This window comes from Apteryx mantelli, chromosome 3, assembly GCF_036417845.1.
Source record: "Apteryx mantelli isolate bAptMan1 chromosome 3, bAptMan1.hap1, whole genome shotgun sequence".
NCBI classification, from domain to species: Eukaryota; Metazoa; Chordata; class Aves; order Apterygiformes; family Apterygidae; genus Apteryx; species Apteryx mantelli.
In genome coordinates, this window is record NC_089980.1 from 24,032,381 (window position 1) to 24,042,298 (window position 9,918).

A 9,918-nucleotide genomic window follows, 5' to 3' on the forward strand; every position below is an offset into this window, starting at 1 on the left:
CTTGAGGCAGAACATGAACACTGCTTGGATCGCATGCTTGATTTTGAGAGAGCTGCTATCACTTAGGAACATCAGCCAGGTTTCTTTTTAAGAAAGAATCTGTAGCTTAACTTTATAAGCTGTGGCTGATGGTTAAGACAAAGTTAACATTCTTTGTAACTCTTCTACTCTCAATTTTAAACATTTCACCTTCTAGCTTTACTACCTTTAAGACTGACCTAGTACTAAAGCTTAGAAGCTATAAAGCTGCAGAATGTTAAGAGCACCCTCCCCGAAGACTCAGACATTAGCGACCTGTAAGTTCTAGTGAAACTGTCCTGGGCCTAAGATTGGGCCAAATTCTAATTTTATTTGCAACAGCTACCAGTAGCCCTTCATTAACACCTCTGACCAAATCATAACTCGGATCACTTTGCAAATCTTGAAGGTGCTAATTTTGTAGAAGATTCCTTCTCTCAGCTGTCTCCCTGCAAGGTCCCATCAGTCTGAGGTGGAGTTACATCGCAAGCTACCCTACCTCAGAGGACACATGAAAGAAGCCTCACTTCGCTACCAGCAAGTGCTTGTATTTCACAAGGAAAGTTCCATATTGTTTGCTCAGGCGTGCAAGCGTGACCCAGGGAGCCAGGGCTGGGTCCAGCTCAAATGCAGCCTTGCCTTCAAACATCCCCAGAACAAGCAAATCACACTTTCCTCTCCTTCCCCTACTCCAGTGCCCACAAGGGACAATCCCAGAGTGTCTGCCAAGCCCACAAAGTACAACACGCTAACCACAGGGATCACGACTTCGTGAAGTTTTAAACCAGTCACAGGTACCCAGCGTTACCTGGGAAAAACATACCACCTCAACCGCAGAGCGCTCTGCTAAGCCTTCCCAAGCCAGAGGACTTAACGACGTCAGCATTTACGTTGGGTGCTCAAGCGCTGGGTTGAACAGGGACCCCAGTATCTGAAGTGCCTCTCTCTGGGCAGCCCAAGAAGCAGGCTGGCTCCAGCAAGCCAAGATTCACTCCTATGCAGTAACCTGTCTCCTCTTCGAAAGGAGGGAAGGCACCAGGCAAGCTGCCGGAACCCGACTGCACCGCTGTGAGGCCCCAGGGCCAAGGGAAAGCATCCACATCCCATCAGCGACTCTCACTTTTGGCGGCTTCTCCTCAGAGTCAAGGGGGCAGCAGGCTGCCCTCCCCTGACAGGGCGATTACCATACCTGTTCCAGCCACTTGAGCAAATTGCACAGCAGGAGCAATCATCTGGATCGCAGGCAGAGGAATAAAGCTGTCAGTCACCATCCTCTGTTTCCTCAGGAGCCTGGCTACGCCAGAGACTTAGCAAGCACTAATTATCATTTTATACAGCCCAGGGAAGGGAAGGCCAAAGTGGAATTCATCTCACACATGTACCTACAAGCCACAAACGGGAAGTTTTAGAACAATTGAGGAAAAACATGCTCGCTGACTGACACACACGTTCATTTTATCTCCTGTGCCCGGGACCAGACACTGCATGTTGCAAACAGCAGCCAGGTGCTACTGTATACACCCTGTCTCCCACTGGGGAAGCATCAGTCTTCAGGCATTCAACAGGTACAGTTCAACAACAGCTTGCTTAAAAAGACCAATACTTACCGGCCAACACAAATCACTTCTCACCTTCATGGGGGATATAGAACTACAAATTTTATCCCAACTTTGAAGAAGCTGAAGAGGGAGGCAAACTGGCCCACTCCAGCCTGGCTCTTTCTTACTATCTAGTCTATTTTTCATGTTCCCCTCCCTAAAATGAGAATAAAGGGGAAAGGAGTCATGGCAACCCTGAATAAAGCAAGCAACAGGCACAAGGAGGAACATGAACTCCCCTTCTTCTCCTCCTCCCTTTAAAGCACTGTGGGATTGATCCTGACACGAGCACTTGCTCTCCATCTCACGTAACTTCTGCGGTTAACCCAGTGCCGCATGACAATGTCTCTAGAATGACACTTTACTTCAGTCCCCAGGGAAGGTAACACAAGACAGCAACTCTACCCAGGCAAGCAAGGCAAAAAAGTACAGGAGAGTATTACACCCTGGAGCAGAAAGGCTAAACATATGCTGCCAAAGAAGCACAGTCCACGGGTGCTGGCAAGCTGCTCTTGCAGTTCCTACATGAGTAGAGGAGCACTCCTTCCTGCACAGAAGCCCCCAGCAAGGACTCAAGAGTCTCCTTCCCTGGCACTGCAAAGGGCTGGCACTCAGGCGCGGCAGCCCTCAGCCGGGAGAGGGTCAGGTTGTCTCACCCAGAGCTGACTACAGAAAGGAGCCAGGACCCTTGTAGGAAACCTTCCCATTTTTGTCCTTCGGGGGAAGAAGTATTCCAACCTATTCTAGATGGCCCAGCTCAGTGCCTCTCATACGCAACATGCAGATAACACTACTACCCTTACAGAAAGGGCTGCCAGGACAGTCCAAAAGTCTGCTGAGCTCCTCCAAGGAGTATGGGCTAGGCATGCAGAAGCAGCACACAAGTTTGGACGTGTCATATCCAAGCTGCAGAGACAACATTTAAGTCAAGATATAATTTGAATGTAGTACAAGCATAGACATCTTTAAAGATCACTTTTGGAATCTCACCTACAGCAGATGCTGTAATGTCATTTCTGTAAGATGCTGTAAATTCTGTCATTAATTTCTGTTATCTGATTGAACACACAAGATGAATCATCAGAGGTATCTGCATCTTATTCAAGCTTTTTTTCCTTTCGTCTCCTCCTCCTTCTTCAGAATTTCTATGCTTTCTTGACAAACAATCACCAGGTAGAAAGCATACTACACTTCTCCCTCACTTATGCAGTTTATTCGACAGACAACTACTTTTCAATTGACCCTTAATATCCTTGGCTCAAGCACCCAGCCTAAACAGCAGGAGAAAGGTAGTGCAGCATAAGAGCCAGCCAGCACCTTCATGGTTGAGGGGCTTGCAAAGCAGGAAAGATGAGAGGTCCTGCTACTTTTCTGGCACGAGGTCCTAGTTTACATTACCCTACCTCACCAGCTTTTTTCCACTGCAGTTCTAGGCTTTTATTTACACAGTGACTTGGCAAACTACACTGTGGCCTATCTTCGCAAAGCCTTCATAGTTTGAATAGCATCCCAGCAGTGGCCCAGGAAAGGAGAGGCAGGGCCAACAAGAGAAACACTTGCACAAACTTCTAGTGCTCTGCCAAAGACCTGGGAAAAAAAACTAAAAATATCCTTCTTAAACTCATGCACTGCTCTAGGACAAAGCAGAGCACTCACCTCTGCACAAAAAGCAGAGGACTACTTGAAAATTTGCAAGTAAATTAAACCACTGAACTTCTACTTATATTCTGCAACGTGCACAGAAGCGAAGTGCCTGTGTGAAAAGATGGCAGGTTGCCTGGCAGCGACAGACAGTTCTTCACACTCAGAAAGATCACAGCCTGCAGTCGTTCAGCTGAGTTAGCCGAGAAGTGAGGCACCTGACAGGGCTCCCCGAGGAGCACTTGCTCATGCAATACTGCAGGACCCCATCAGGCACCTCCACCATGGCTGGATGTTTCTGGAACAACTGCTTCCAAGCTGAACAAAGTGTGGAAGATGAATGGCAGCATCTCAATGACACATAGGTCAGTTTACACACACTCCACTCTGCAACCAACAACTGAGGATGACATTCAGATGGATGCGAGGTTCTGAGCAGCACTCTGTGCCCATTAGACACACATCTGGAGGACCAATGCTGAAAAAGACTGCACAGATTTGACACATCTATGTTTCCTCAGAACCCAACATTGGCCTCACTGGACAGTTTCACACTGAATCCTGGTAAAAACAGAGCTGAATTCAGTCTACAATGCACATGGAGAAGTCTGAAGTCTTACAAAGACAAGTTCTTTTCTGTTTTCAGACCCCAGCAATGCCTCATGTTCCCTCTTTCATGGGGACTATGCAACAGTGGCTTGCATTATGAACTTCAAAAACAAGTAACAAAAGCCTTCATTAACAGAGAGAGATTGACCAAAGCTAAGAAGTAACCCGGAAGCACTTTTCTGTCACGGGCCTCTAACTAGAAATTTCAATACAAGACAATGAATTTTCAGTTTTAGCATAAAAGACTTGGCAAACAAAAGCATCCAAGCGTCAGCACTACTCAGCCGATACACACCGTTATCAGATTCAGTGCCTGTCACACATCAACAGTTCATAGATAAGACATGTCAAATCAATTCTCTAACAAGTGGCTAGAACAGAGAAACCATCGCTGATAACAGCATCGCACAGGAGAGACAAAGCCCAGCATCCATCTGTATAAAGCACACATTATTTTATGGCTGAAAGCCCGACATCAGTTTTCCAAGTCACAGCTGCTGGTCTCTGTGCTTTCTCTACGCAGTCACAGGAGGCACTTGAAATGCCAACGCCTAGTGATGGGGAGCTTGTCTGTTGTCATCTGCTTAATACCAGGAGACTGCCCAGAGCCTCCTACAACCGCTATTCATTTTGAGAGAGACAATAATGCTAAAAAACATTTATCATAGATGCATTTGAAGACAAGTAATAGCTCCTTTAGACAACACAGTCTCTTACATTCCCTACATACCCTTCGCTCTTGGTAGCTGGAAGCTGTTTCTTCAGAGTTTCTTTATCTTCAGCTTTCAAGATCCCGAAGCCCAAGAGCTGAGTGGCCCCGTACGTCGGGAGGAAGCCCAGCTCTGCTCGGCGGCTCACGAAACAGTCCGGGTGGTACCAGTTATCTATCATGCCCAGCTGTGGCTTTTCAGGATGCACCATCTTCTTGGAAATTCGGATCTGGCCCTGAGGCAGGTTAAAGTGACACAAGAGCAATCATTAGGATGCCCTAGAAAGGGCAAGATGTTAATAAGCTCATCCAACTAGCATAACAATTCCTAAGCAGCTGCAGAACAGCAATGTTTCCTCTATCAAAACCTGTAACTTTTATTAAAGCCCCGTCACTTAAGCTCCTCTGTTTTCCTGAATATTTCGTCTGAGTTGAGTTTCTCCACATATATTTCAGTTTGAAAGAAATCCTCTCAACTGAACCGAAGCTGAAAACCCAGACTTTTAAGTGGTTTTCTGCTCAAGAAACCACTCCAACAGATAAACTCCTTGCAGTCTTTACTCACTCAACTCCCTGCTGCCCAGTAAAGTTGAACAAGCAAAGCTCACATGACCAAACCCTATGCAGGGAAGTCCAAAAGCTAGCTTTACATCCCTAACACTGAGCATCAACACTAATAAGATGCAAAAAGCTGTGAACTTCTCTTCCCATTTTACTGCAAATTACTTTTCAGATTCCAACAACTACTTGTTTTAGGTGTTTTTAGACCCCAGTCCTGCACACTCCAGTATGGATATGTCTACACAGCAGTCACCAGTGTTTCTGCAGACAGGAACATACCAGAACTGGTGTTTAGACCTGCACAAGTGAGGGCCATTCGCATCCATCAGTACAAAGAGGCTCAGAGCTTCATTTTGCCAATGCTATTTAAAAGCGGAGCACCAAGATGTGCTCAGCTACAGGGCAGGACGCATCATTAATGAGCTGCAATACTGGTTTCGTATGGCTCCAGGGAGTTAATACAGATACATTGCACATGAACAGAGCCGGTCTTGTTGAGGGGGAGGAAGAGGCTGACACCTTTGACACGCTCCAACAAGTGACAAAAGCTACAGTTTGTGGTGGTGAGTGGCGTTGCAGTCTGGTCCCAGGCCCAAGCAAAAAGAAGCATCAACAGGTCTAAAGCTCAGGCTCCAGACTGAGGGATGCCTTTACTGCCACCTGTCCAGGGCGTAGCTGCTCTTGACACACACAAGTGCAACTTTGCAAGTGCCTTGCAGATGCAAGACAGACAGGAAACAATTATAAAAGTCACTGTTTGAACTGGGACTGGTGGGAGAAAAGACAAGAGTTGGAGAACTAAAGAAAAGCTTCTCACCTTTTCTATTTTCTGTTCACAGCCTTTGCAAGTACTTCTGTTAGACTTGGCATATTCTGCAGCAAAGTCATTTAGGCTCTTCTCAGCCTTGCCACCTCCTTCCTGGTCCCCTCCTTTTCCTGGAGTGCAAAGGCAAATACAGAGTTTGGCTTTAAAAGGCTTTTTTTTTTTTTTTTAATTATTATTATTATTATTCTCTGTCCCAGATTGTTAGCAGGTTAGCCATCTGGATTAACAAATCCCTGTGTTCCAGTGAACCATCTGTCAAGAATCTGAATACAGAGTAAAAATAAATCAGTCCATGCTCAAAAGCACTTTTAAAATATGAAGAGTTTTCTAAGCAATCAAGTAGCAATTGTAGAAGGTTGCTCATTGAAGGCTTTTTGAAGACTTTCCAAGGTGCACAGAGCTGACCTTTTTTACCCCTTTTCTAGAGAAGTATAAAATGAGATCTTATTGAAGAATTTACTGTACCAGGAGTCACAAATAGCTGTGCTTCAAAACGGAGCTCCTCTTCCCAAGTGCCAGTTTCCTTTTATTTTCGTATTATTACATTTCAGCAGGCAGACATCGATCTAAAACTGTCCAGTATCCTCAGTTTAAACAGAGATTGGGTGGATTTAGTCTGTTCTGTACCCAGATCTTTCCTCCTCGTTTCCCTGACTCATTAGCTCACTGTGTAACAATTTCAAAGAGCCACCATACCCATGTGCTACAGTGAAGGTATCATTAAAATAACATACTACCAGAGCATTTGTTAACATTAAGGAACTGAAACCAAAATACACCAGTCAGGAAAACAAAAATATCTGTCAATGCATCTGCCAACTGCCTTGTTTCTTCCTTGCTGGTTTCAGAGGCTAGACCATATTGCCGGCTTCCTACTCTGCAGCATGCCACCACCATGGCAATTCTGCCCATAGCACTTCCTGAAGGGACACAATAATCAAGTAGCCGTAATCTGTCAACGGCTTGACAACAGAAAGCACGCTTCCCGTTGAACCTCTGAACATCAGGAACACCTCTGCTTACCTCCTCCAGGTCCTCCGGTTTCAATGGCTTTCTTGATTTTCTCCTGATCTTCCCATCGGAGCTCAGGGAAGCCATCGATGTCTGTATGGGACACAATTCGAGCCCGCTTCCAGAAGCAGCTGTAGTGATGCCAGTGAGGGACTTTGCCATCAAACATGGGTGACTAGGAAGAAAGCAAAATTAGGCCAAGATGAAGTAACTCAGACAGAATCACGAGGGAAAAAACAAGATAAAATGGAAGCATCTGGATAAACACAAGTAATTTTTTTCCCCCAATTAAAAGATATCTGCAATTTAGGACAAAGTCTAGGAAGAAAATCCAATGTGACAGACAAGGTGCCTGGGGAGAAGTCCAAAGGGGATACACACAGAAAGAGAGTTTACCCAGGTTAAACCGTTTGTCATCCTATTGCTTAGCCCTTCCATATTACTCGAAACAAGAAGCTTGTAGCTTCAGCATGGCTATACCAACTCTGAGCAGACTAGGAGAGGTTTCTTCTCAGTGAGAATCAGGCCATCAGCAGGGATGAGCAATCAAAACAAAGACAGCAGATGAATCCCCCCTAAAACAGCACTTAGCTTATCTGCTACAACTGTCTGCCTAGGGAGCTGCAGGAGGCAGAGGCAAAATTTAAGAGAAACATTAGGGTCCGACAAAGTTCTGCATGGGGACAAAACCACAACCTAATTCCTTCCTCAAACAGCAAATCCAGAGCACCCTGCCTCATACCCGCCTCACCGGGGAAGTGCTCTGCTCGGTCATGACTCAGACACATAAAGTACCAACCTGGCATCGTTCCGGTTACCAATCAGACAAAATAACTGTATAGTGGTTTGGCTCCAAGTGATGCACACAAACAGTGGCTGTATTAATAATACACAGTGCTGTATTATTATTATTATTACTAAAGATACAGGATTAATGAACTAGGAAAGCCTTCTGTGTACTGCATACAACAGCAAAGCCTTGCCCACGAGCAGGATGGAGGAGGAAGTGGCCTCTGAGGGTCACAGCATGGCACTAGCAAAGCCAGGAGCCCTGGATGACCACATAACCATCCACCAAAACGGTAAAAGGGTGTTCATATTTCCAGGTGCTGGGACTCTTCCTGCGAGCAGGGATTTGGACGGTGCAATAACCCTGCGGCACAGCAGCCCCGCAGGAGCTGCTCTTGGTGTGCTGGGCAGCCTCACGCATCGCCTGTGACACCAGAGCCCCGTCACTCCTCAACTACAGAAAACACACCCAGCATTTTCCTGGCAGACCCTTCATGGCTGCGTAGCCAAGCCGCAGCCTTTCCCCGCCACGAAGGCTTCTGGGGGGTGAGGCATAGGGGCGCGCAGAAGGGGGCCGCGCTGGCTGACCCGTGGGGGCAACCTCGCAAGCAGCAGGGAGCCCTCTTCTATCGCCGTGCTTCTCTCCGTATGGGAGATGAAACCTCCAGGCGAAACAGACCTTGTTTACTCAACTTCTCCCAGCGCACCTATCTCTAGACCATAGTTTCCTAAACAAACTTCGGAAAAAGGAGAGCCGGGTTTGCTTTCTCGTCACGGATGCAGATAACAGAAATTGCTAAGTCCCAGGCGGAAGCAGAAGCAGGAGAAGAGCTGATGCTGCAGGCCCAGGTGCCAGCACCCTGCCAAGCACTGGGCACCCCGGGGCCGCGTAGAGCTCTCCGGGGTGCAAACCCAAACGAAAGGATAGCTACAGCAGAAATAGCACCAGGCTAGCGACACGGTGCGAGCCGCCCCTGAATTCCGTCTGCGCCACGGGCAGGAGCGCTCGGCGCGCTGGCGAGGGCGCAGGGCCGCGCCGCGCCGCAGGGGGTTTCCCGGGAGGAGGCGCGGGCGGCGCCCCGGTGCCGCCCGAAGGATGCGCAGGGCGGCCCGAGGGCTCTGCCGGCACGACGGCGGGGCGCGGGGCCTGCGCAGGCAGGGCCAAGGGGACCCGTGAGCCTGGCGGCGCGGGGGGGGGGGGGGGGGGGGCACAGTGCAGGCAGCCGGTTAACACCGGCGGTTGGGGGGGGGGGGAAATGGCCGTTGCTCTCAGCGGCGCGGCGCGCCGGGGTTTCGCGACCCCCCGCGCTGCGGGAGGCGGGAGCCGCCCGGCCCGGCCCGGCCCGGCCCGGCCCGACCCGACCCGCAGCCCAGGCGCCGGCAGGAACAAAAGGAGCCGGAGGCCGCAGCACGTGCGGGCCCCGCCGCGCCCCGGCGCCGCCGGAGCAGCCTCCGCGGCCCCCGCGGGCGAGGCCGGAGGCGGCGCAGAGCCCGGGGCCGCCGCAGCCCCACGGTCCCGCACCGCACCGCCGCGCCGCCCCTCAGCGCGGAGGCTGCCGGGGGGGGGGGGGGGGGGACGCTGCTGAAAATGGGGGAAACCGGCCCGAGCCCCCGCCCCCCCCCCCGCCGCCGCCGCAGCCCGGCGGGGAGGGGGAGGGCCGGCCCGCGGTACCTGCACCATGAGGGCGAGGCGCAGCGAGTCCTTGGCGATGCTCTCGCCGCACTTCTTGCAGGAAGCGCGGCCGCTCTTGGCGTACTCGGCCCGGTACAGCTTCTCCGCCGGCTCCGCCATCGCCCCCGCCACGGCCCCGGCGCCCGCCGCCCCGCGCGCCCGCCGCCCCGCGCGCTCGCCCGCCGGGAGCGCTAGCCGAGCGCCGAGCGCCCCTCCCCGCCTCCGCCGCCCGCCGGATCCGCCGCTCGGGCGTCGACTCGGCGCGCCTGGCGGCGCCTGGAACGTTCCGCTTTGCTACATTGTATCAATGGGGGGCGGGGAGGGGCAGCGGGTCACGTGGCGCGGCGGGGAAGGGGGAGGGGGCGAGTGTGAGTGCACGTGCGTGTGCGTGTGGGGGTGCGTGTGTGTGAGTGTGTCCCTGTGTGGGGGTGCGCATGTGCGTGTGGGGGTGCATGTGTGAGTGTGCATGCATGTGTGGGTGTGC

At 50.6% G+C, this 9,918-nt stretch overlaps 1 protein-coding gene across 1 annotated transcript in view; it reads right to left on the bottom strand.

Annotated features, from left to right (window-relative positions):
- The window catches only part of PARP1 (poly(ADP-ribose) polymerase 1), a 33,768-nt gene extending 24,194 nt beyond the window's left edge, over window positions 1-9,574 (bottom strand). Inside the window, exons 1-4 of the mRNA XM_067292945.1 lie at window positions 9,435-9,574; window positions 6,986-7,148; window positions 5,954-6,072; window positions 4,597-4,811 (exon numbers count right to left, since the gene is read on the bottom strand). Of these exons, the coding sequence (XP_067149046.1) occupies window positions 4,597-4,811; window positions 5,954-6,072; window positions 6,986-7,148; window positions 9,435-9,554 (617 nt within the window). The 5' untranslated portion in view covers window positions 9,555-9,574. The remainder of the gene's footprint in view (window positions 1-4,596; window positions 4,812-5,953; window positions 6,073-6,985; window positions 7,149-9,434) is intronic.
- Between the last annotated feature and the right edge of the window lie 344 nt (window positions 9,575-9,918).